Here is a 27,703-nt window from a genome sequence, read left to right as displayed (position 1 = left end):
AAACTGGAAGAGTTTCAAATGACTGCTTCAGAATTAGCTGTTCATACAGAAATTTAAAAAAAAAAAAAAGCAATAAAAAGATAATTTATAAAACATGCCAAGTCCCTATTAAGCAGAGATTATCTTCAACTCCTCACTAAACCTTGCAAAAAATAAAAAGTTAAAATCTATCTATCTACGCATTCACACTGGTCAAATGATGATAAGACGTTAACTTCGATGATATCATCTTTCTCCAAACCAAGTCCTGCAGGAGTTGCTGTAGGACTCACACGTTCTCCATCAAAGGAGAAAACGAGGCTTTCTGGTTTCACCTTCACCTTTTCAGCATATGTTTTAAAGAGCCTTTCAAACTTGTCATCCTACACAAAAGGAAAGATAATATGCTCCATCTATCAAATTTATGAAGCATCTATGGGAAATCCAAGCAGTTAAAAACGACAATTTTTATGTTTTAGCTAAATCTGATCTTCCTCACGGTTTCAAGAAAATAATCCAGAAAAAGAAGAGCATGCAGATATCAAGTTAAATGAGATACCACGAACAGCCGGAACTGCTGCTGTCCACCCTTGTCATCGAGGATTGAGATCACAATTCTCTCTCTTTCAACCTTTGCAAAACATTTATCCTCTTTAGTATCCTCGGCTGAATTTTCCAAGATGCAAACATCACTATTTCCGAATTCTGATGCAGAATTTAGCAGATCCTTAGCTGCTTCAGCAAGTGATGCCAGTTCCTCTTTCGTTGATCTGTGAAGTAACACAAGATAGAGAAAAATGAAAACCAACTAAAGGAAAGGTTACATCATATTTCTCATGGAAACTGGAGAACAAATATAAGTCATTCATTTCATGGGGATTCATAAGTATAGTGAATATTTCAGAAAATGGGCACAGTTAGCGGGTAATGTTGCCGTAGATGTTATCAGAAATTAGTCATCCTATTTTGATGTCAACAGAACATGTCACAGGCCATTTGATAGCTCATCTCATCATCATCATGAACCCAACGTTCTTGCTTCAACCACCTCTTAGGGATGTGCATCATTTAGATAAAACAAAAAATTGAGCCTATTTCATCTTATTTGTTTGGTTTGATTCGGATTTTAAAATGTTGATTGAGTTATGAGTAAAAGCTTAAAATAGTGTCCAATTTAATCCGAGACTTACATAAAGACTCAATTTAGTATCTCGACTATTAGAAAATGTCTGAATTTGATCTTAATGTCAAAAGTAACAATTAAAATTAATCCCAAAAATAAATGTGAAGACATTTTATGTATTATGGTGTATGTAAAATTAATCCCATAATAAATAATAATAGTGAATAATTAATAAATGCGGTTAACTTTCATTATAATTTTTATATTTATTTTAATATGATAAATAATAAAATATATAAAAATAATAATATAATCTCACATACACTTCAATACCCAAAATACTCTCACATTTAACTGTTGGGATTAACTTTAACTGTTCATTTCGATCTTGGGATCAAATTGATACATTTTCTAATAATTGGGGGACTAAATTGAAACATTATGAAAGTTTGGGACTAAATTGAACATTTACTAATAGTCGGGGACTATTTTGGACTTTTACTCATTGAGTTACTGATGGTAATTTTAACTTTCTTTGATTTTTAGTTATTGATTGTGTTTTGGTTTTTATAAAACCAAACCAAAATCAAAATATACTAACTTTTTCGTATATTGAATCAACTAAAGCAGTTAGTTGTAAATAAGCAAGCGGCAAACTGATCATTGAATATTATTCATTATATATATCAAAACTTTAAATTTATGTTAAAATTACTTACTGTTGTTTATAATATATGTTGTTTAAACTAAAAGGCAATTAGGTTCATTGTTAAATTAATTTTATTTTGGTTCATCTAGAATAAAATCAAACTAAACAATAACAAGCCTTTATCACTATGTTTGGTTGGCTACATGAATCCTTTTTCATCATTGTGTCCTATTAAGAGTTGAATTCTCATATAAGTCTGATAAAAAAATTTAACACTTCTAAACAAGTCTTTTTAAGACTACCTCTACCTTTCTTAACATATAAGCCATGAGAAGGCCGCCTTTTTATATGACGAAACCATCTAAGGCAATACTCTCTAATCTTATCTGCCATTAGGGCTGCTCCAACCTTTTCACGTATATACTCGTTTCCTATTATCTCTCTAAGTGTAAAAGCACTCATCTATATGAGCATCCTCATGTGTGCAACACTTTTTTTTTCTCTTTTAGTTGTCAAGATTTTGCGCCATAAAACATTACAAGTTTCACCACCAACTTATAAAATTTTCCCTTAAGTTAGAAGGATATTTTTCTATCATACAACATACCCAATGCATTCCTAAACTTCAACCATCCAAATTGAATTTTACTAATAATATCCTCATCTATTTCACAATCACTTTGAACAATTGACTCAAAATAACACATTGGATAAAAGCATGATGTTGTTGTTGTTGTTGTAACCCCCTCTTCTATTCTTATGAACAAGAAGAATATCATTAGCAAAAAAACATACACCAAGGTACATCCTTCTACAAATGTTTGGTTCAAATTGAATAAAAATTAAATTTTGGTTTAGTTTACTTCAGTTTGAAAAATAGCAAGGACGATTCTTTTTTCTGAATGTTAGTAGAAACTAAATGATTTAGCTAATTCATAAAATCTAACTGATCAAACCGATCAAATGCACACACCTACCTCCATGGTTGACCCCAGCCAGTTCATTCAACAACGGCATTCCTCATGAAACAACAGGAAGAGAAGCAAGAAAACCCAGTTTGGAGTCCAACTTGATACTGGGTCATTAAATTGGGAAGATCCATTTTAGGCTCTCTTCATTCACTGTGAGTTTAGAAAGAGTTTAGTTCAGGTTTAGATAAGTTAATGATAAGTCTACCTAGGTCAAGGTTTTGGGAAAATGTGGTGGAAAAAGTTGTATGAAAGAAAAAAAATTGTAACAATTTTTTACTTGAGTTTTTTAAATTCGAACTTGTCTTTCAAAAAGAGTTTGAATTTCAATTTAAAATTCTATTAGAGGATGAGTTTTAAAATTTTGGTAGAGAAATAGTAAAACATACGGTGGAGAGCAGCAGAAAAATTTTGGTGGATATTTCGGAAGGCGTTGTGGAGGATATTGAGGGAATTGACATGAATTTGTTCGGAAATCTGAGGGGAAAAGAAGAGACTTCGGGAATAAAGACAGAAATATGCAGAAAACAATAAAAAAAAAAACAGGGACAATGCTGAAATCTGCCGCTGGAAAACCATACATAAATTAACTATGATTTGATACTAAATTGATCCACAACAACAACAACATCAAGCCTTTATTTCACTATGTGAGGTCGGCTACATGAATCATTTTTCTCCATTGTAACCTGTTAAGAGTCAAATTCTCATTTAAATCTAATAAAGAAAGATCATTTCTAATATTTTCTAACCAAGTCTTTTTAGGTCTACCTTTCTTTCCTAACATAAGCCAAATCCAATTCATCTAATTTCCGAACGGGATCATGGGAAGGCTGCCATTTTATGTGACCAAACCATTTAAGGAGACTCTCTCTAATCTTATCTTCCACGGGAGTTACTCCAACCTTTTCATGTATATGCTCATTTCATATCATGTCTCTAAGACTAAAGCCACTCATCTACCTGAGCATCCTCATCTCTGCAGCACTTAACTTAATATTATGCCTCTCTTTTAATGGCCAACATTCTACACCATAAAGCATTGCAGGTCTCACTATAATCTTATAAAATTTTCTCTTAAGTTTGAGGGGTACTTTCTATCACACAACAAGCACGATGCATTCCTCCACTTCAACCATCCAACTTGAATTCTACTAATAATATCCCCATCTATTTTACCATCACTCTAAACAATAAATCCAATATATCTAAAATGTACAATCTTATTAATGACTTGTTCACCCAAAGTCACAATTCCACTACTAAAATTACACTCTATATATTCAGTTTTAGATCTACTCAAACGAAAACCTTAAAACTCTAAGGTTGACCTCCATAATTTAAGTTTACCTTCAACCCCCTCTCTAGTCTTATCAACAAGAAGAATATCATCAGTAAAAAGCATACACTAGGGTACAACCTCTTGAAAATGTCTAGTGAGAACATCCATGACTAAAGAAAAAAGATATGGGATTAAAGTTGATTTATTGATGTAATCCAAAAGAAATAGGAAAATACTTGGTCAAACCACTTTGTGTTTGAACACAAGTAACAACTACTACATGCATATCCTTAATGACTTAAATATAAGCATTATTAATCCATTTCTTTTCTAGAACTCTCCACAGCACTTCTCTCGGAACTTTATCATATGTTTTCTCTAAATCAAAACATATCATATGAAGATCCTCCTTATTCTCTCTAAACTTCTCCATCAAACCACTCAATAAATGCATAGCTTCCATAGTAGACCTATCCGGCATGAATCCAAATTGATTTTGAGAAACATTAGTATCACATCATAACCTATGCTCCATAACTCTCTCCCACAATTTTGAAGTATGACACATTAACTTATTTCTTCTATAATTCACTTAATCTTGTGCATCACTGCTGACATTTATTTTTGCAATCGAGCATGAACCAACCTCGATCGAACGTCATATAAATAAAATCGGCCCAAATTAAACCCCAATTAAATTAAATTAAAATCGAATCAAATCCAATCAATCCTCATCGAGCGCAAATTCGAAACAATTCGATGCTGATTCAAGTTTAATTTTGCAAAATTAACAAGGTCGGACCCAAACCGACCCAAATCGGTTTGAGTTGAGTCCAATTTGAGCTCAATTTCAACCCAAATTGATTGATTTGGGCTAAATTGAAATGAACGGCTCAAGTTTCAAGTAAAATCCTGCTCAAATCCCTTGTTTTGCACAAGGAGGAATCAAATTGGAGCATTTGGGCAGTGGGCATGCCACTCTCGTGGTCTCCAAGAGAGCGAAAGGGCGGCTCTCCCGTTTTTGTGTTCATATGTCCCATGCGAAGCAAAGAGAGGGCGAGAGAGGGAGAAGGGGGAGAAGCGGAATCATCCCCCCCCCCCCCCCCCCCCCGACGCATGTGGTCCTTCCAGCCGAGTGAGGAGGCAGCCTTGCAGCTTCCATGCGAGCGTCTGAGCCAAGAGGGGTAGCCAACTACTTGTAGTCGAACCATGCAAGGAAATCGCAGCACCCGGGACTTCCTCCTGCGTATAGAGATCTTCCTGCATCTAGATTTGAGGTCATTTGAGAGTTTGTTGTTGTCTTTCTCCTCCCTCTCTTAAAATCTGGAACAAAGAACTGCTATAGTTCTTTTCTACTGCCTATATGAAGAGGTGGAAGGCTTCACCTTTCTTCCAAATCAACTCTGGTGACCTTGAGATAACAAAATCAGTGGTTTCGAGCACTCTAGACACCAAAATCTCCTCTCCGGTGAACTCCAAACAGCAAAGACAGCACTTGGGGACATCTTGATAGCAAACTCAAGGATCTTCCTCTTCTATTAAGCATAAATACCAACATCGGCGAGGTGTCGGCAGCAAAAACTGCTGTCCGGAGCATTTTGGACAGCAAATTCTCCATCCGGAGCATCTTGGACAGCAGCGGCGACATCCGGAACGGCTTGTACAGCGGTCTTCTTGCTCGGGAACGTCTTGGACAGAAGCTTGGAGTCTTCAAAGGAGCTTGGACAGCAGCTTGGAGTCTTCAAAGGAGCTTGGACAGCATTTGGAGCTTGGATTGGAGCGCTTGGACAACCCGGGTGAAGTAAAATCCTAAAACTAAGGAAAAGCTTTAAGGTCCCCCTAGCCATTTGATGTGTGGTTGACGTCCCCAAACCATAGGTCCCTTAGAAACTTCATTTGTTTGCTTCCCCAAAACCTGTGCGCTGTCCTCTCCGCAAAACAACAGAAATTTGGCGATTTCCGTTTGTTTGTTCTCTTGTGAGAGTCAAAGAGGCATGCCATATGCGTAGGGTGGTCGGATTTGTATTCGATGACCCCTCAAATGCATGAAATATCACTCATGTTGTGTCCAATCCGTCATCTACAATCATGCCATAGGGTATACGCTATCATTTGATCTCAAAGTCAATGATGATGCATAGGTTTTGATTGTCATTAGTTGCATGCACTTCTCATTTAAATGCATTGTCATGACAAAATTGACACCCAAATTTAGAAGAGTTTGCAGGCATTGAATTGATAATCTCTAGAGTTTTGTTTAATGCATGAATTGAATATAATTGATTTGGACTTTCTAGTCGTTGTGAGTGATAGACTTTCAAGGGTCTATGTAACAATCTCACAACATGAAGAATCAATTAAATTTATATCTTGTACCATACAAAACTTAGAGTGTGGAATGCAAATCTTGAATTGATTGTTTGTTGAAGCAATTTAAGTACGTGAGGATGTGAATAAACTTGAAACTCACCTAAATTGCATGCACCCTTCTTTCAAGTACGAGTCATGGAAAAAGTGAGTTACAAGTTGCAAGAAGTGTGCATATAGTGAAGTTTGTGGACTCTAGTGAGGTTTTGTGGGTGCTTGAATATGAATTTAGTCAACTATTAGAAATATCAAATCATTGTGAGGTTTCATATAAACTTTTCAAAGTCTATGTTGTAGATCCCACAAAATATATTGTTGATTAAGTTCATGTATAACATTGTACAAAACTAAATACTTGATTGCTTTCAATTAACAAAAATCCTTAATTTTGAGAATCATCTACACATGCATGCATTCCTAGGTTCTTCTTAAATCATGCTCAATTTGATCTTAAATCTCCTAAAAGTCATATGGATAGATCTCTCCTATCCAAATTTCTAAATCATGCCAAAATTGATTTAGAGACCTCTCCAAAGCCTTAGGAAATCAATCTTCCTTTCTCGAATTGAGTCCAAAATACACTTAAATACATAGGTAAATTCCTTTCAAGTATGCATCCCCTCTTTCCGAGAATCCAAAACATCCATGGAGGAATGGAGAATCCTCTTTCGTGCATAATATTTGGAACATTCTCAAAGCTCCAAATGTTTGATTGCATGAATCTTGTAGCCTTATGATCAAAATCCTAGGCGCATTCTATCATATTCGTTGAGATAAAATCAACAAGCAATCATGTTTCTCCTTCCTCATGCATCGCAAGTGGAGCCTCCTCAAGGTTCCAAATACCATATTATATGAGCCTTTGAACTTAGAAAAAAATTCTAAGTCACCAATCATTTGTTTGCTAAGACAAAGCCAACAAACAATCATCTTCCCTTTCATGCATATTGATTGGAACCTCCTCAAGATTCCAAATATAACATCACATGACTTTAAACTTGCCTTAGGAGCTACCACCAATCTTCCCATGCATGATGTAGTAAACTCTTGAACTTGAGATTAAGCATCGAATTCTTTCATCTCATTTGCTTAGCCACTAATTAGGCAAATGAATACTCCTCCTTGGACACCAAATGTTCAAGGAATCCCTTTCAACATGCAATCCAAAAGTTGCTTGTTGCTTCTCTCTTCTACAACTCAAGAGTTGTAGAAAACCCTCTCGTTCTCCTAAGCCCAAATTTAGGAGAGCAATTATCTCTCTTCGGACACCAAATGTTCAAGGACATTCATAAGCTTGCAATCCATATATTGCATCTTCTCCCTTCTCTCTACAAACCAAAATTGTAGAGAAGTTCATTGGTGAGGACATCTACATGAGTTTTAGCGCGAGGAGACATGCATGATCTACGACCATGATCTACTTTTGATTTTATTATATTTGTTGTATTTTGTTTTATGTTTTATGAGTATATTGTATTTCTTTCCATGTATGCCCTTGCTTAAGGGCCTCGTCATGTGTTAGCCTTAGGGGCAATTTGGTCTTTGTATTTTTCTTTATTCCTTTGGCTATTTAAGGCCTTCTCCTCTTCATGAGAGGTTAATGAATGGATATTTGAATGAAAATTGTGTTTTGTTTCTACTTCTTCTTGCATGAGAGCTAGAGAAGGGAGAGAGCTCAAGGGGAGCAAATTGCAAGGCCCACCAGTCGTTGGAAGAGTCCGCGGCTCGTGGTTAAGTTCTTTTTATCTTATTTGTGCTTTCTACATCCACATCCAACACCCAATTTTCACCCCGCTTATTCGAAATCCGAGCCCCAACTTCATCCCGCAGTAAATCCAAGGGAGCCAACCCGCCGGCCTTCCTCTTGGCCGCCGGCTACCTTCCGCCACGTGTGTACCAATAACACGCTCGTCGGGGCCCATGCGGGTGATTTTTATATACCCTTTTAGTGTACCTATGTGTATACAATTTATAGTGTACGTGCAGGGGTATTTAGAAATATTTGTAGACGCCTTCTGTCTGCTTGCACAGAGGTTGCAGATCCGGTGGCGGTATGGTCTTGATGTTATGAGGCATCTCCTCATCTTGATGTTGGCTCCCCTTTCTCAATCACCAGGGAAGGATTTTCTAGATTTTGGAGTCAAAGACTGCTGATTTGGAAAAAACTCCTTTCAGGATCTTTGGTGTAGCGGGCTCGTTATTTTCGGTGTTTGTAGACACCAGAACTGTTTTTTTCTAAATTATAGAACTAGGAAGAGATTCTGGAACACCATGAAGTTTGGTTCTAATTTGTTCAAACTTCATTTCCATTCTGACAGGAAGTGTACTTTTTGTCATCGAGTCGCCCTTGTACCCGAAATACTTGAAGATCTTGACCACCAATGTCGTAGGTGATATCTGTACTTGTGTCCACAGTGATTCGTTGTTCTAATATACTGTTGTTATCCACAAGTAGTCATTTGCAGGGGACCGGTTGTATCAACTACGGTCTTTTGAAGATATTTGTAGAAGACCCATTGCTTCTGCATCATATCAACCCTTTCACCAATCTCGGGTGGTTGTTGTACTTGTTTGACCTCGTAGGGATCGTCGCAGGAGATACTTGTACTTGTGCCCACAGTGGTTCGATGGTGCTTACGATATGCCCACTGTTGTTATCCACAAGTGGCTCGTATTTGTTTGTAAGGATCCGTTGTGTTTGCTACGAGCTCCTAGGAATGTTCGTAGGAGACTCTCGTTTGTCCACCTTTCACCAATCTCAGGTGGGTTTGTTGATTGTACTTGTTTGTATAGGCGGATCTTCCACTATCAAATGCCAGTTTTGCCTTCTCAATCTACAGGCATTTGTAAGGGTTGTCGTAGGAGTTCGTTGCATCGAGGTCTTATTCGCCACGAGTCCCCCGTTGTTTGTTTGTATTGAAGTATGGTTCAAGATCCTGATGAACCTCTCCTATTTGACTCCCATTTCAAACGGAAGATCATCGTTGCATCTTATGAAGCAAATAGGCTTGTTATCTTTGATTAGCATCACATTAAGAGGCCGGTCCTCCTTTGTTGGTTGCATTTTAAGAAAACCGTGAAAACTGCTTCAAGCATTGCCTTCGACGATCTTAAACATTCAATCGATACAACTCAATGCCACAGAACAACCAGCAAGAACACCTCAGTAAATGAAAAGCCACAAAGAACGATTCAAACGAGAATGTACAGGTCTTCTTGAAGTCCAACTCAAGTTCTTGCTTGAGTTCAAATTGAATTGAATTTGGGTTCAATCTGAGTTTGAGTAGGAGTTCATAACCCCCACTTAATGTTATATAGTTCGAGCTCAAAGTACAAGTTCAAGTGTCCCATGCAGTCCAAGTCCTCAAGTTCAAGTATATATTCAAGTGCTTGTTCAGAGTCTTCTGAAGTTCTTTGGAGTCCGATTGCATACTCAATTTCATCTGGACATGAGGCAGATACTTACAAGTTCAAGTTCAAATTCGTATTAATTTGGGTTTAGTGCTAATTTGATTTCATTTTATTACTTGGATTTGATTTTTAGAAATCATTTGAGTTTTGTTCTGAGTTCAGGTGCAAGTCCCATTTTTGTTCATTTGAAGTCTAAATGCTTGCTCTTTTGAGTTCAAAACAGGTCCCGAGTAGAGTAATATTTCACCTGAAATTTCGGCAACCTCCCGGCGTCTCCCCCGTTTAGGGGAAAACTACGAGAAAACTGGGCCTTCCCACCACGCGCACTAAAGGCGTGCATGGTAGGTGCCCTCTTTCGAGGACATCGCGGCCGTGATTTTTCTTCCCACCACATGCGCAATAAAGGCGTGTATAGGCGGTTTTCCGGTCCGCCGCATACAACGAAGGAAAGAATCTGAGTTTTAGAGAATTCATACCTCCGCGGGGTTGTTGGCGATGTCGACATGCGGATCGAGGGAAGGAGAGGGCAGTTTCTTCTTTTTTTAACCAATTATAATTATTCTTAATTAATTAAATTTACTCATAATTAATTATGATTACTTTAAAATAATTAATTACATTTAGTAAAATTAATTAAAAATAATTAATTATAATTAAATTTAATTAATTATAATTAATTCATATTAATTAACTTTAACAAATGATGATTAATTAATAATAATTAAAAAAATTATTAATTAAAATTAATTTCAATTAAATTTATTTATAATTAATTAAAAAATTAATTAATTATAATCATTTAATTAAAATTAAATATAATTAATAGTAATAAATATAATTAATTATAATTAAAAAAAATCTCTCCTTCCCTCTCTCTGTTTCGTTCGGGAGATTTACGGGATTTTGGCCGGAGAAGCGCGTGAGCAGGGAGAAAGTTACCTTCACTTCCAGCGACCTCCTCTGCTTGCTTCTGATCAAAATGTCTAACTTCCGGTCCGCAGGGAGGAAAGTCGGAGAAGGAGCGATGTCAGACCAGCCACGAAGGAGTCGAAGAAGCACGTGATAGGGAGAAAGTTATCTCACAGCCATCTTCACAGCATGCGGAGCTCCCGTCCGCTTCCGATCAAAGTGTCCTGGTTCCGATCCGACAAGGAGGGAATGCCGCCAGTGGAGCACAGTCGAACAGAGACGAAGGAGCCGTGGGAGAGCGCGAAACGGAGAAAGTTACTCCACAGCGAGCGTGCTCCCGTGCCTGCTTCCGATCAGAATGTCGTAACTCCGATCTGACTGCAAGGGAAAGTCGTCGCAGGAGTCGGAGATGAGCAGCGTGAAGGAGAGATTGGGGAGCGAGGGCGAGAGCTTGCGGAAGAGCCAATGACTGTGAGCTCTCCATCTCTTTAACGACGCGAGAGTCGTGCGGTCTCAACGTGCGAGGATGCGACTTGGACGTGCGAGCGACGTGCCGAGGTCGTGGGATGGCAAAAGGCAGGTGAGTAATTTGATTTTTTTTCTTTTCTTTTCTTTCTTTTTTTTTTTTTGTTACACAGCAGGTCAACATATTAAAACAAAACCATTAAGCTCTTAAATCTCAAGCAAGGAGAGAATATTACAACTCCACAAACCCTTCTATATCATACAGTCTAAACTCACTTTTATGAAGAATGTTAAGTTACAATTGTTAGCAATTGGGACTCGTATTATTGTGAGAAATGAATGTGCATCTAATTCTACCATGATTACACTTATCCCTAGGATAGAGAGGGTTGAATTTGGCACCATTAAGAGAGAGTTTGCTGACTTCTCCTCACTACTTTTACTTTTGCTCTCAAATCTTCCCTATGGTAGAATTAACCCAACTATGCATGTTGAGTTGAAGGTTTAATAGATAAAGTACATAGCAAAAGGCTTCCTTCAATACAGCCTTACCCTTGTGCAATACTTTCCCTTGTAACTCCAAAGAAGGATGACACATACAAGATGCGTGTGGATAGTAGAGCCACAATAAGATAACCATCAAGAATAAGATTCATGTAACAAGCTTGATGACATGTTATACCTTATCTCTAAGATTAACTACATTTCCAAGATAGATCATAAAAGTGGATATCACCAAATCAAGATTAGGGAAAGAGACAACTAGAAGACTAGCTTTAAGATCCCATATGATCTCTATGTAGTTAGTCATGCCTTTTGACCTATCATGACTTTTTGGCCAATCCAATGCTCGTAAAAGACCTTTATGAGGCTGATGAAGTCATTTATTCAGAAATTTTTAGTGGTTTTCTTTTATGACATCTCATTTTTAGTCCAAATGAATTTGGGCTTTTAGACACCTTAGGCTGGTATTTGAGGCACATAAAAAGAAAAAGTTTTATATTAACCTAAAGAACTATTTTTTTCTACAAATAGAGATGTTATTTTTAGGATTCATTGTATCTGCAAGGGGTTGTACATCTTATCCCTTTAAGGTTAAGCCAATATTAGATAGGCCAATCCCACCAGTTACATTAAGGTTAAGAGTTTCGATGGCCAAACCATATTCTATAGGAGATTCATCAAGAACTTTGACGTCATTGTTGCTCCTATCACCGATATCATAAAGAAAGAAAAATGTTGTTAACCTTAGAGCAGATGAAGGTCTTTATGACATTTGCCTCAGTTTAAATTTTTTTTACTTCACAAAGGCCTTTGAAGTATCATCCTATGATGCATATAGGATTGGTATAGGTGGCATATTGAGCCAACAACAATCACCCAATAGCCTTCTATGGCAAGAAAGCTAAATGATGCCAAGCAAAAGTACTCTACTTGTGATATTGAATCCAAACCAGATTTTCAAAATTTTAAATGCCAACCCATATTTTTAAATGAAGCTAACATTTTGAGAATAGTCATAGCATGCAATCTAATCAATCAAGTCAAGCCAACGTCGACTGATTAGGTCAATTATTGAGCAGGGATGTGGTCACCACACAATGCATGGGATCGATAGAGGAGGCAATTGCGACGTAATGTGCAATCAAATTTAAAATGCCATCATATTATTTGTGTACTTAAGCAAATAATGCAATTGCGGCACGAATGGAACAGAGATTGTAATTGTGACGTGACAAACAAATAGAGTGCAATTGTGACATGACAAACAAATGGAGCGCAATCACGACGTGGCATGCATGATCGAATACAAAACACGATTATGGTACGAAGAGTGTGTTCGAATGGAGAATATGACATGTGAGATGTCAACAAGTTTGACAAAACATGATCCGGTTAACCAGGAGAGCAACATAAAAAATCTGTGATGTGTCACATCTTGTTAGGATCATTTCAAAGTGATTTAGGAACCATGTCATGATTACATATATTGTAGGCGAGACGTGAGGAATCATGGTACGTGAACTGCACTCAACCAAATGAGGTACAAACTTGGATTAGCCAAGCAAGTCGAATCTAATATGCAAACTAGAATAAGTGAGCTAAACGATGTGAATTAGCCGATAGAGCAACTTAAAACATGTTTTGAAACCTTTTAGGCTGAAATAAGTTTACTCGTGTGTCAAACCTAATATGTACTCTAGGATAAATTGGGTCAATGCACGGTGATGCACATGGATTAGATCTAATATGCAAACTAGAATCAACAAAATCTATATGTAAGGATTTCACTCGAGTCTAGTGTGTGTGTTAGACAAAGAAAATGAAAGTGTGTATGATTTAGACTTGAATACACTAGGTGTATATAGTAACCATGGAAAAAAAAAGTTTAAATGTTAACCTTTTTTTTTTAATGCTGCCAAATTTTTTGAAATAGTCATCATGCACAAATTTATTCAATCTAGTCAAGTAATAGTCAATCAATTTAGTTAATAGTTAGTTGGGGATGTGATCACAACAAAATGCATGAAATCAACAAAGGGCGTGATCATGACATAACTTACACAATCCACAAAAGGCACACATTCAGGACGCAACATGAGCAATCATTTGTAGAAAACGATCACGATGCAACACACGCAATCGAATTGAACCCAAATTCATGAGAAGGAATCATAGAGTAATGCATGAGATCGAAGGAAAAACGCATACGTGTCACGACTTTCATGATCAAATATAAAATGTGACAAATAAAATATCACCAAGTTTAACCAGCCATGATTCGGCTAATGAGGTAAGCAAAACAATACATCTATGATGTGTTAAGATCATCATCTGAGGAGGCCAGGCAAAAATGGGTAAAATCTTAGGCATTTCACATGATGAGTTTATAATATGTATACTTAAATTTATTTTTCTCCCTGTTAATACTATATAAATATTTTTTTATGAATCTAGGTACATGCTTCTGAAATGCTTGCCGAAGAAGGGTTGATGCCAGAAGATGGAAATTTCGAGGCCAATGAGAAAGCCTTCAAGGCGATCATGGGGCCAGAACACCCAAGAAGACTACGGACACAAGGTTTTGGGGTCACTCCAAGTCGATATTTTCCTCAGAGCACCACGACACCAGGAAGTAGCAGTGGAGGCAATACTGCATTTGATTGAGTTGTTAAACTTGAGGAGGTGGTGCGAACATTGCAAAGCGAGGTGAGACAATTGAAGGAAAATAACCAGCAACAACATACACCACCAGGAAGTTCAACTATGGTATGTAGAAGTTCAACTATGGTATTTATTGATTTATTTATCTTTTTCGTTTTTACTAATGAATTCTATATTATTAACAGAGTGACAATGATCAATTCTCGCTTAGTTGAAATCCAACATGTAGAAGATGATAAGGTGTAAAAGTAATGGGCATGATATTTTCTTTATGTATGGTTAATAGTTTGTTTTGAAATGTTATAAAAATTTTTGTTTAGCCCAAGTTTACTAATGTTTGTGAAGCATGTCAACTTTTGTCATTTTCATTCCAAATTCTTCTTGACAATTTTTATCATAATTTCTTGATGTTATTGTACCAAATAGATTTTTTGTTTCCTTAGTTTCATATGTACAAAATATTGGACATTAAAAACATAAGTGATGAAATTTTTATTTCAATTTCTGCTTTCAAAGCTCAGCGACCGGAGAAATAGGAGGGAATTGAAAGATTAATTACAGAAAAACCGAATAGAAAAAGAGAAATACGGAAAGATTGACAAGTTCTTGCCCTGGGTATAACATTTTTTTTAGAAAGGACTATTAAGTTACACGAGGTTCTACATTTCTTCTTTTTTTTTCTTTCGCTTTGAGGTCGTCCAAAGCAAATCTGGGTATAACATTTGTCTACTATTCTAATGAAATTGGAATCTTACCCCAAAAAAAAAAATAAAGAAATTGGAATGTTGGTTAGCTTCTCACATGTCACCTGGAAAATGGTGCTGGATTCTATATCTGTTATCTTATCATCAAGATTCTCATTTATCTTTATTATTGATGGTATTTTGATTTAGATTATCAGTGATTAACCCCATTGTTTTTCCATCTCAGCAACTACTTTGACTGGTTTGCATTTTTTGTTTTCATGTAATTTTGTAATAAAAGTCATGTCGTTTTAATGTTGTTATTGTTGAAAATGATTTATCCAACAATTTTATATGCACAATGGGATGGTTGAGGTGTAATATGAACCATTGGTGTAATTCAAATTACTTTTCTGTAATGTGATTAAAATTGGTTTTGATGTCCAAATGCGTGCTTGTATTTTTTTTTTTCTAGAATTGCAGCGGTTATTACTGCTGCTAAAGATCACACCACAAATTTTAGGTATAAATTAGCAGCGGTTATTACAGCTGCTAAAAATCCAATCCCAGAAAATTGCAGCGGTTATTACCCCTGCTAAAGTAACCGCTATGAAAGCTATCTCTATGGCAGTGGTTTTAATAGCGCTACGGAAGCTGTTTGCAACGATAACAAATACAGCGGATATGCAGCGGTTTTAAAACCGCTGCAAATTAAATTGTAGGTGTTAAGACCGCTGCTGTAGGGTTAAAAAAGTGCTGCGAAAGCCTATTTTTTTAGTAGTGGGAGAAGAGAGAAAGAGACATGAATTTAAGTATAGGTTAATTGTTCATGAAATATAAGTTAAATTAAATACAATAAAAATCAGCATAATGCTAGAATTTTTAAAATTTTCTAACTTGTTTGTATCCATCTGAATCCCAATTATCCTTTTACATGATCTTGCTTTTCTCAGTCAATTTGCTGAGGATTCTTGTGGAAAACCTTTCAAAACTTAAATAAATCATTACCTTATCACCCAATATAAATTTTATATCTACAATAAAATGATAATTATCCTGAGTTCCTCCAAAATCATAAATTAATGTATATGCCTAAATTGAATTATTTATTTATTTTGTTAACTACCCTAGTCATTGTATCTTACATCTAGACACTATATTACAGCCTAAAGATATACAAATCTAATGTAGGAAGTGTTAGGGTGTTGGATTTTCTAACACAATTCAGCATTCGAATGCACAAAGTCAAGCACAAACTTTCAAATTCGCATCAAAATCATACATATTCAATGGAAAATCATGCTGCTGTTGAAAATCAAAATGCATAAAATTCCCCCTAGATGCCAAATCAAATAGAGAATAATTCTTAGGAATATTCTATAGGTTTTTTCCTTTAATAATTGATTAAACAAATTGTGATATGCATTTATATAAGGACAAAATTATGTTAGGTTATTTTATTAATCTGGATAGCTTTAGTAGGTTATAAATAAGCATTCGTATTTGCTAATGGGAAATAATCAATAAAGACAAATTATTCCCTTTAATTAAACTAAGTCTCTCCTCTCCTCTTCATACTCGTTAAATACCCTAGTCCCTGTTGCTTAAGCATGTAAAGTGTTGCTAGAGCACAAAACATAGAAATTCTACTATTTTTTCAACTTTACATCCATCAAGGAAAGATTAAAGTCTTGTAGTTGTTGTTGGTTCTCTATTATAGTTAGAAAAAATGTGCTTGACCAGTATTTTATACTAAAAAATGGGACAAACAGAGGCGAGCAACAAACATACAAGGAGTAGAAGGCCTCTAAGGCTTGTACGATTGGCAGTTACAGCTCTCTTAAGTTATTCTCTTGTGCATGCTAGGTTTTAAGTTTTGTCCAATTGATGTGATACAATCCATGCGAAGATGAGATGCTTAAAGGACGTTTGCACGTTTAGTTTTAGAGAACAATAATAAGCAAGATCTCATGTTGGTTTGAACGATAACATAAAATATTAAAATGATAAATAGTGTTGGTTAATTGCGTGCCTAGAAGTGAAGAGCATAAAAATCAATCAATTTAATCTACTTTTGCATACGTGAATGGTCTCAACAATAGATCCCTTTGTTAACAATAAGACTAGCTACTACAAGGAAACCTTCACTCAACTCTTCCTATTACTAGGCTTTAGCATAAAATTAAATTGAATGAGATTCAAAACTTTCCAAATATGGCGGGGGCAAATTAGGAAAGATTTTGAAATTCAAAATTTGAATTTCAAATCTTGGGGCTTCTCTTTCCTAACTCAACAATTGGTGGTGGCCGAATTTGAGGAAGGAGGTGGAGGAAAGGGAGGTGGCAGCTTGGGAGCAAGTGGGGATGGTGGCGGGTAGGAAAGAAAGACGAGGGGAAAAGATAACGACCACGAGCCACGGACTCTTCCAATGACTGGTGGGCATTGCGTCGCCCTTCACCAAGGGACTTTCTCGAACCTCTCTCCAAGAACTCTCAAGCTCTCACAAGAGTAAAACACAGAAATTTTCATAATAATCTTCATTAGCCCTTCTCCAAGAAGAGGAGGGGCTTAAATAGATAAATACAAGAAGGAAAAAATAAAAGACAACAATGCCCTCGGGGCTTACAAAGAACTAATCCCTTAAGCAAGGGCATAAATGGAAAAGAAAAAAAAATAAATAAATACATCACATATAATTGAAATAAAAAAAGGCGTCATCATAGCCGTCGATCATCGGTCACATCTCTGAGGGAACATTAAGGGTCTGATGTCCACATCACCAATACTTCACTTAAACTTCTTTGATCCGACAACATTATATCATTTCTATAATTTTAAACCACGATTAAAGGAATCCAAACTCTACCATAAATACATTATATTGTGATCTAACCCATTGAGAAGAATAGACCCATAATAGATTATGGATCATAATTTGGTATTAGATAATAGATCTTCGACTTGTAGGTTTTGAGAGAAAATTTTAAAATGGTGAAAATTAGAACCCTGTACCTAGATGTTGTTAAGGCTAAAGAACATCCAAATTAGATAAAGAGAAGCCACTATTTCTTCCATAGAGGATAGAGATGGTAGACTAGAAAATATTAAATAGGAACATCTACAATCTCACACAAAAAATGGCATTTCTAAATTTAACTTCTCAAAAACAAAAGTAGATTACAACCACAAATTGGGAGTATAAAGATACTTAGAATGATGCATATGAAGATGAGGGCGATTACATCCAACCATGACACCAACCTACATTTTAGGTTGATGCAAAGTTGGAGCTATCTTCTGAAGATAAAACAGTATATATAGAGAAAGTACACAATTTGTTGAAAGCACTGAAAACTTAAAATTTAGAAAATATAATAGTACATAGAAAATTTATTATGGCCATACATGAAAGTTATCAAATCTTAGTTGTATCTTTTTGTAACAGAAATCTGAAAGTTCATAACAATTAAAAATGCAAAATCTTAAATTTTGTTTTCTAATTCATTTCAAATGTCAAATCATGCTTATGATGATGACACCAATAAGAACATAATATGTTCTCTAGTAATTTGAAAAGTAAACTAAGTCTAACTCGTTAATGCATGGTTTCATTTCTCAAACCATGGAATTCTAATTGACAAATAAGGAGTTCAAAAGTTTAACCTCAAGAAGAATTTTTTTCCATTGTGATGTTTCCATTGACTTTCTTTCTTTGTAACTAGCTCCTTGTCACTAACTGTGGGCCCCACTAGGGTGGGTGGCAGTCAAGAAGAGCAAAGGGGATTAATTCCACTTTAATTACTTACCACAGAAAACTTAAAAAATTGGGAGGGAATTAGAAAAGTGTATTTAGAAAAAGATGGCTGATTTGAATTCAGATTTGGGGGTGGGAGTTAGGAAAGGTTCATTTGGAGAAAGAGGGCTGATTTGAATTCATATTTTGGAGGAAATTGGAAAGGCATATTTAGGGAAAGATGGTTTATTTGAATTCAGATTTGGGAGGGAAGTAAGAAGGTTTATATTAGGGTTAATTGGGTTGTTTTATTTTTATTATGTGAACTATGATTGATTGTAGTTTTCTTTGGATTTGTTCCTAGCAACGCCTAATTTTGGGGAGAGTCGATCAACCTCTCGAATAATTGATCAACTTGTTTGTTGATTTGTTGTGTCGATATAAAAATTAATCTCGCGGGTTTTTGTTGTGTGTTCTCTTTGTTATTGCTGGTTTTGTTGTGTGGAGATCAAATTCCTATCCAATTGGTATGAAAGCACCTTTTTTGGGATCTATGACGGCTAAGAAGGTTGATGCGTTGGAGGAGAGGCTTGATGGGGAAGTTGAAAATCTGAAATCTGAATTTGGAGAGCAAATGTCAGCAATTCGGGGCAGACTTTTGAATATGGAAGAGATGATGAAAAGGATGTTAGAGTTTCAAACCAAGACGACATCATCAGAGGCAAGGGCACCGCTGATTGGACAAGTGGGGGGATCCCTAATATAGGGATGATGAGAGAGGATTGGGAGGTGTAAATTTTGGGGGAAAAAGAGGAGATGCAACATTTGAAGACACTTGTGACTACCTATGAGTTTGTCATGCATGATCAATACAAGTTATCAAGAATTGATTTGAAGTATATTTTTATTGATGAAGCCAAACTTATGAAGGACATGGAGTCTATCTTAGCTCTGGATCTTGATAAGTATCGTTACCAAAGAAGGTTGCTACTTCCTAGCACACCTTTACAGAATGATTAGAAGGAACTTTGATCACTTTTAACACTACTTTTACCATAAGTATTTGACAATCGAAAAGCATTTCATCACGGTTTTCAACTCCAGCCATGACCCTATAAGCCAAAACATATTATTTCATTTATGTTAGCTTAATGCTTAGTACTAAATACTAATATTAGCAAGGTTACTAAGGATAGGGCTTTCCTTAACTATGCTATATAGACATGTTTTAGTATAGATGTAGGAAAAATAATTCACCAATCCCTTTTGCATATGATTAGAGGATCCACTTTTGTAAGTTTTAGGCATTATTATCTAGCTTATTCTTTGTATATCCGAACTGGAGTCTTAGCAGACACTGGGAAGGAGCAGCTCTTCCTCAATTCTACTTTAACCTAAAATGAAATCCAGTCTATTAAGATATCTTCTAAGGAGTATGATGAGAGTACAAGTCAACCCAATCAGACTGTACAACTCAAGTATATTTTTGGAACATCCAAGGTACTCATTAGTAATAGGGGAAGCAATTTTTATAATAGGAGAGTGGAGAACTTAATTTTTAAATATGAGTTTCAACATAGGATAGAAATTGTTTATCATTCTCAGACTAATGGTCAAGTTAAGATAAGCAATAGAGAGATTAAAAGAATTTTAGAAAAGACCGTAAATTCAAATAGAAAAGATTGCGCTCATAGATTAGATGATGCACTTTGGGTATATAGAATAGCCTTTAAGAGCCTAATAGATATATCTCCATAGCTATAGGTTAATTTATGGAAAAGTTTTTCAGTTACCTTGGAATTTGAACATAAGGTTTACTAGGCAGTTAAAGAATTAAACTACAACCTAAAGGATGTTGTTGAAAAAAGACTACTACAATTGAATGAATTGAAAAAAATTATAGCGGAAGTTTATGAGAATACCAAATTATATATGAACTAGATTAAAAAATAGCATGATAGAAGCTTCTTACAAAAGAATTTAAACCTAGACAATAAGTAATTCTCTATAATTTAAGATTGAAATTATTTCTTTAGAAGTTAAAGTTGAAGTGGTCTGGTCCATTCACAGTAATAGAGGTATATCCATATGAAACTATAGAAATTAAGAATAGAAAAACTGCCCAATCTTTCAAAGTTAATGGTTAATGGTTAAAATCTTATCTAGGAGGGGCTATAGATCATTATAGGGTGACCTTTGACGTGACTCATCCTGAGTAGAACATGGCATAGTTTGGCTGCAGATCATTGTAGGGTGACTGTTGACAAAAATTCCACACATGAAAGTTGTAAATATATAAATACCTCAACGCTTTTAAAGTATTGTCTTCAAAAACAGCTGAACTTATGCATCTCATTTTGGGTGGAGGAGGCATCCAGTCCTCATCTTCTTCTTTTTTCTTCTTCTCATCCCCGTCCTCACCCTCCTCGTCAAGCATATTTACAACCTCCTGACCATTCAAGTTTTTTCACCCAAAAAGAAAGCGAGAAAATACTAATCCGACACATTTAGGTTAACACAAAAAAGGGTGAATCCGTTGGAAAAGTAACAATTCACTTGCCTTACAATCTTTCCTCTTCCGGCTCCCATTCGAAACCACAGGAGAATCATCCAAGTCATCATCTACAGATACCTCAGTAATTTGATTACGAGAGAAGAATCATGTAAAACATCAATGAGAAGGATGATGTACCGCTGAGGCTATGTAAACCGGCCGAGTGGACGCCGCTGTAATCGAAGAGAGGCGCAAATTCTTCTTCTACGTCGGATTTGTCCTGCCGCCAGACATTTATTAATCATAGTCCCAAATAGCAGTGAGAGCGAGAACGCAAGATATTTTACCATTAGCTAAGGACAAGAGTAGAACTTGAGGAACTTCCCGCTGAGAAATCGACGGGAAACAAATCAGGATCGGCTGTTATTAGATTAGTATTTTTTATTTTTTTATTTTTCATGCCTTTTTGTTTTCGGTGAAGAAATTAATTTCCCTAATTAATCAGAGTGATTCCCTATTCATATTAAGAGGAGTGATTTCGTATTCATATTAAGCTAGATAGAATCTTGATTAACGATTATTGATTGAAATATTTTTCTTCTTATTATTGTGTGGAAAAGTCTAGATGCTCTGATCATTCTACTCTTCTGCTTTGTTATAAACACATTTATTCTTAGGCATAAATTAATTTTAAATAATTTTGGGGTAAAAAATCTGTGTTTTGGGATTTACTTGTTGATATTTTTGTTGTTGTCCCTGTTATTAGCCCAATTAATGTTCTTTATTCTAAGTTATATAAGTTCAAATGTAAAATTAAAGCTCAGCCTTGGATCTCCTCCAAATTTGTCTCTACCTCTATGAATTATCTATATAAAAAATAAAGTTTTCTATTACATAATATTCAATTTAATCCTCTTGATCAACAGCTGGATGTTTTTTTAAAGAAAGTTAACTCCTTAATTATAATATATCTTTGTGGGCTTCTTGGCTTTTTCAGAGGTCTAAAGCTAAATGGGTCTCTTTGTGGAGAAGATGATTTGGATTTTTTTATTCTAGAATTTGTGTAAGGCAAAATATAAGTAGTATTAAGATTAATTCTACTTCTGAAGGGTTGGCTCAAAAAGGCTTTCCTAACATTTTTTATTTTGAGGGAATACGGACTGGTGAGAATTTTGTTTCACACATACTCTTATGCCATATGGTTGGAATTTGCGGCCTTTTTTTTTCTAGAATATGTTTGCTTGGATATTTCTAATATTTCCATTTCTAATAAAGTTACATATGATATATCCTGGGGTGAGGTGCTTCTTCCACCTTTTAAGATTTTTATGCTTCATTTTATGATGGTTTTACTCATATGGAATGATATTCTTTCATATGGCATAAGAGGTTTGCTTTCCTTTTTTCTTGCATGCTTTGATGGCGATGTTGAAAGGGCTGAAAATTGTAGATATTCTTTCAAAAATAAATTTAAATGTTCACCACGCTTGTGTTTTATGTGCTAATGCTGATGAAACTCATACCCCTCTTCTTTGAGTTTGGTTTCTCCTTCTTCATTATTTTTTATTTGGTTTTTGGATTACAATATTGTATTCTTAGGCCTACTTTCCTTCAAGTCTTAGACTTTATTTCAATCTCAAATATAGAGAAGGATGCAAAAAAATTAGTTTTTTGTACTTCTTGATGCAAGTTATATTTTTTAAGGAGAGACATGAACAATAGAAGATTTGCTGTAATACTAATAGTAAAGAATCTGTTGAAAGGCTTATTAAGAATGAAATTCTAACAAAAATTACTTATGGGAAATTATTCCATGTTATGAAGTAGTTGCTTTTCTGAGGAGTTTTAGGTGAAGGTCGTTCGGATTGGCCATGATTAATCTGCTAGTGCTTCTAAGAATTTTGTGTTGGCTTTGGTTTTTTCTGCATTTGTTGTGAGTAGTTTTGTGATGGCATTATTTATTTGCCAGTATTTGCAAATGTTCTTGTGCTGGCTTTGGCCTTCTGCCAGTAAGCGAATAATTTTGTGTCAGAGTTGTTTATCTAACAGTATTTGTGAGTTTTTTGTGTTGAATTTGGTTATCTGCTGTGTTCAGGATTAATTATGTGGTGATGACTTGTTATTTAACAAATGTTTTGGGAGAATTTTTGTGCTGCCTTTGGTTAATCTGTTAAAGTTTGGTATTATATTGCTTCTTCAAAGTTAATTGGGCGGTTGGCTATTGGTTTGGCTGCTCGGAATAGGGACTATGATGAATGTTTCATAAGTATTTTGTTTCATTCGAGTTAGTTCCTTCAAGGGTTAATATGGCTTATTATTGCTTTCTTCTATGTTTTTTGTTAAAATATTTTTTTTAAAGTTTTTTTCTTAAAATTTCCTTCACCAACTATTCATAATTTATTTTATAAATTAGAAATTTGATGTTGTATGGATCCTTTTAGAGGAATGATTTCAATTGCCGAAATAAGTTTCGGAGTTATCATTACATCTTTAATTTTAATAAGATCTTTTGATAGTTTCGACCGACCGACTTCAATTATGGGAACAAAATACACCAAATAATATAATTTCAATTTGATATTATTATTAAATGATTGTATAATTCATAAAGCATTAAGATTCTTAACATTGCTTGTTCAATGAAAATCCAATAATAATTATAAATGAAACTATCATTATCTTTAATATGTCTGACGCATATGAGGAACGTAGCAGGGATCATGATTACTATTAATATTTTCTTTATAGCATCAGATTAGACTTGGCAATGTACAAAACAATCTCGATTAAGCAAGTAGTTGCATTTCAAGTTGTAATCTATCAACCCATCATCCAATGACCACTAGCCCTCCAACCTCTTTGGAACTTCTTAACACAACCATCATTCAGCTGATTCACATCAAATACTTTTCACGAATATAATTCAGGCACCAGAAAGCCCGAACAAGTTCACTAAATAAAAATTCCAAAATCACTTTAAAAGGATAGACAATTAAAGTACTAAAATGATATCAAAGACCAACTTAACAAAAGTATAAAATACCTAATAATCAAAGGCCACTGGAAAGGATAGACAACTAAATTACTAAATTGATATGAAAGATCACTGGAAGGAGTTGACAACAGAATGATCATTCCATAGACAAGCTGAGTTGAGCTTTCATCACCACAACTTGGGGATTATTGGATGCAGAGCAATTCTTTCTTTCTTGAAGTGGAATTGGTAGCAGACCACTAATGGGCATGTGAAGGGGAAGGGTGAAATATAGTTTACATTGTGGTTGGAGAGTGGGATGTTTTCATGGATGTGGCGTATCATGCAGAGCTCCGGGGGCTGATTGTCGGGAAAGGGAGGCCGATGTTACTGCCTCAGGTGTTCTTGCGGGGTTGCCACATTGGCTCAGGAGGCTCGAGCAGGGACGTGGACGCAGGTGTCGACCAACTACTCTAAGTTTCTTGAGAAGGATCTATAGATCAAGGAGACTGTAAAGTGGGTTAATATGGCGTTGGGAAAGCTGTGATATGTTTATCAACCTCATATTAAGAATTGGATCAAGAGAGCTTCTACTTCCTCCAGAAGAAGTATAATATATATCATATGTTTAGCTAATATTTTACTAACTATAAGCCTATTAAATAGTCCAAGGAGTTGTTAGGGGCATAAGTATCTTCTTCCTCCCCTCTTTACTCTATTCTTCTAAATGGCATACTCTATAAACCAACATAAAAGCATGTCCATTCATAGAAGGCATTGTTCCCAATAATATTCGTTGATTCCTAAATTATTTTACATGGAATTATTGTCCATGTTTTTTCCACAAATCTTATAAGCATTTCGTTCTTAGATAGCTAACTTTAAATGGCACAAGCATAAAATAATAATAATAATAATAATTTAATAACAATTCAACAGTTTTTGAGAAAAAAATCCTGAAAAAATAATGTTGCCTAAATTGAATAGGAGATTGTTTAACTAACACAGGTGGAAAACAATTATAATTAAAAACAATCAAATATAGCTAGGAAAACATTTATATTGACAAGTAACACTATCACAAAAGTAAAAACATAAAATCTTAAAATAAAACTGCAAAACATTAGATCTTAGCCTTTCCAGAACGAATATGGGCATGAATTTACACAAGTACACTTATTCACAATACACAATAAATAATTTGTTTACAAATCTCATTACAAATTTAAAGTAAGAATAATCTAAACCAATTTATAAGAAAAAAAAGTTGTTCACATAAATACCCTTATTTTACCGTGTAATATTAAGAAAAAGTTAAGTTATTATTAAAATTTGGAAGTGATCTTCTATCATAAAAGAAAATACAAAGCATTTATTCCTTGACTTAAATTCCTGCAAAGATCTTGACACACAAAAAAAAAATTATCAAACAATATTTATTGTCTGAAGCATCATCATTGTATGTCGCACAAGAAGATTGAGTTATAATTGATCTTCTTAAGCTTTTTGCTTTTTATGAACAACAATCTGCTTGTTCTTCCAAAAAAAAATCCCAAAAAATACTTTGGATAGCTAGATTGAAATAAATTTCATTCATTTTACATTATATATGTGTTGAAACTACAAAAATTCAATGCATTAACAAACTAAACAAATCTTAATTAACCATTGATATAAACTAATTTTAATGTATTCTAGGCGTAATTAGAGAACAGGGAGAGTTCTCCTACCATTGTTGTCTAATTTTTTAACTTTAGAAACAAACTTTAGGAAATTTATTCAATATATTATTTTAGTATTGTTGCGTCCTGGAGTATTCGTGTCGGTAGAGAAATATAAAGTTTAGTGTCTTAGCATTGTACGAAAATCCGGCACGCAATCATATAAGAGTTAGGGTCTAGCATTTGTGAGACACCAATATTTTTACGTAGAAAACCCCTAAAAGGGGGAAAAACCATGGGGTCTAGCCCAATATGAATGAATCCACTAGTATTGTAGTTGATTACGAAGGTGGTCCTTCCTCAGGGGAAGGCCTTAGCTTGATGTACATCTTATAGAGTACATTGCATGGTGAGAATATAAAACATCATTGTTTATGTATTTGTTTGGTCTGAAGGATTATAGTCGGTGTGCGACATAAGTCGGAAAGATCGTAGTCGGCGGGTGATAGAGGTTAGAAGAACTGTAGTCGGCGGCGAGATAAATCGGAAGGACCATTGTCGGCTGGAGATGGAGGTCAGAAGGACTGTAGTCGGCAGGCGACGTTAGTTAGAAGGATCATTGTCAGCAGGTGACGAGGGGCAGAAGGACTGTAGTCGGTGGGCGACGTTAGCCAGAACAACCATTGTATGACGATATAGGTCAGAAAGACGATGTCAGGTAGAAATACAGCAATGGAGATAAATCCAGCATCACATAGATGTCCGATGAAAGTCCGAAAATAGGCATAAGTCCAACGTCACTTGGAGGTCGGATGGAATTCCAGCGTCACTTGGAGGTCGGGCGGAATTTCGGCGTCACTTTGACAGAATTCTGGCGGTGGTGCTCGAGGAGGAGTTCTTCCCTTCTATCCTTCTTCTCTTCTCCTTCTTTTCTTGCTTTAGCCCCCCTCATGAGAAATGAGGGGTCTATTTATAGATTTTTTGTAGTGGCATGTCTTGTAAATATGTGAGAGATCAGCGGCGAAACGAGAGTGGTTTAAATGGACAGCCGATATTGAATCCCTTGATCGTGGACTGTTTGTTAGACATTTAAAGGTCCTAATGATGCCAATTGCATATTAATTAGCATGTCCCTAGAGTCTACCCTCCAAATATTTATGGCCTATGCCACTAGATCTATCATCCAGTGAAAGTTGATCTTAGAGCCTTCTCTAAAGTCTCTAACATCATCTAGACCATTGATCATGATATGTTGAATAATAAACTGCATTTTAGTGGACCTACTTTGATCCCCAGTTGACTAGGGGTCAAAATGACCAAAATGCCCCTTAAGGGACATTTTGAAGTTCTCTCCAAAACTCAACACAAACCAATCAAATAAAACCCCGGATCCTAAATACCATTAGGACTGTATAGACCTCAAACCCATACCCTAAAAATTGATTTAGGGTTTAGGGTTTAGGGTTTAGGGTTTAGGTTTAGGGTTTAGGGTTGTGGGTTTAGGGTTTAGGGTTGAGGGTTTAGGGTTTAGGGTTTAGGGTTGAGGGTTTAGGGTTGAGGGTTTTTTAGGGTTTTTTAGGGTTGAGGGTTTAGGGTTTAGGGTTTTTTAGGGTTTTTTAGGGTTTTAGGGTTTAGGGTTTAGGGTTTAGGGTTTAGGGTTTAGGGTTTAGGGTTTAGGGTTTAGGGTATAGGGTTTAGGGTATAGGGTTTAGGGTATAGGTTTTAGGGTTAGGGTTTAGGGTTTAGGGTTTAGGGTTTAGGGTATAGGGTTTAGGGTATAGGGTTTAGGGTATTAGGGTTTAGGGTTTAGGGTTTAGGTATTAGGGATTAGGGTTTAGGG

At 35.6% G+C, this 27,703-nt stretch overlaps 1 protein-coding gene across 2 annotated transcripts; it reads right to left on the bottom strand.

The window, feature by feature from the left end:
• LOC110098801 (ubiquitin-like protein pmt3/smt3) lies at positions 1–21,710 on the bottom strand. 2 transcript variants are annotated; one of them, XM_020825730.2, is made up of 6 exons: positions 21,576–21,710; positions 21,427–21,508; positions 21,295–21,356; positions 21,038–21,183; positions 539–749; positions 1–362 (listed from the first exon to the last, which is right to left on the bottom strand). In XM_020825730.2, exons 1-6 carry the CDS (start codon positions 21,576–21,578, stop codon positions 168–170), a joined length of 699 nt encoding a protein of 232 aa, XP_020681389.1. In that variant the 5' UTR covers positions 21,579–21,710; the 3' UTR covers positions 1–167. The 2 variants fall into 2 exon arrangements, with proteins under 2 accessions (XP_020681389.1, XP_028553696.1); XM_028697863.1 differs by having other exon boundaries at positions 21,300–21,356; positions 21,576–21,652.
• Between the last annotated feature and the right edge of the window lie 5,993 nt (positions 21,711–27,703).

The sequence above is a fragment of the Dendrobium catenatum genome, unplaced genomic scaffold (assembly GCF_001605985.2).
Source record: "Dendrobium catenatum unplaced genomic scaffold, ASM160598v2 fragScaff_scaffold_1021, whole genome shotgun sequence".
Taxonomy (NCBI): domain Eukaryota; kingdom Viridiplantae; phylum Streptophyta; class Magnoliopsida; order Asparagales; family Orchidaceae; genus Dendrobium; species Dendrobium catenatum.
This window is presented reverse-complemented; position numbering and strand designations above follow the sequence as displayed.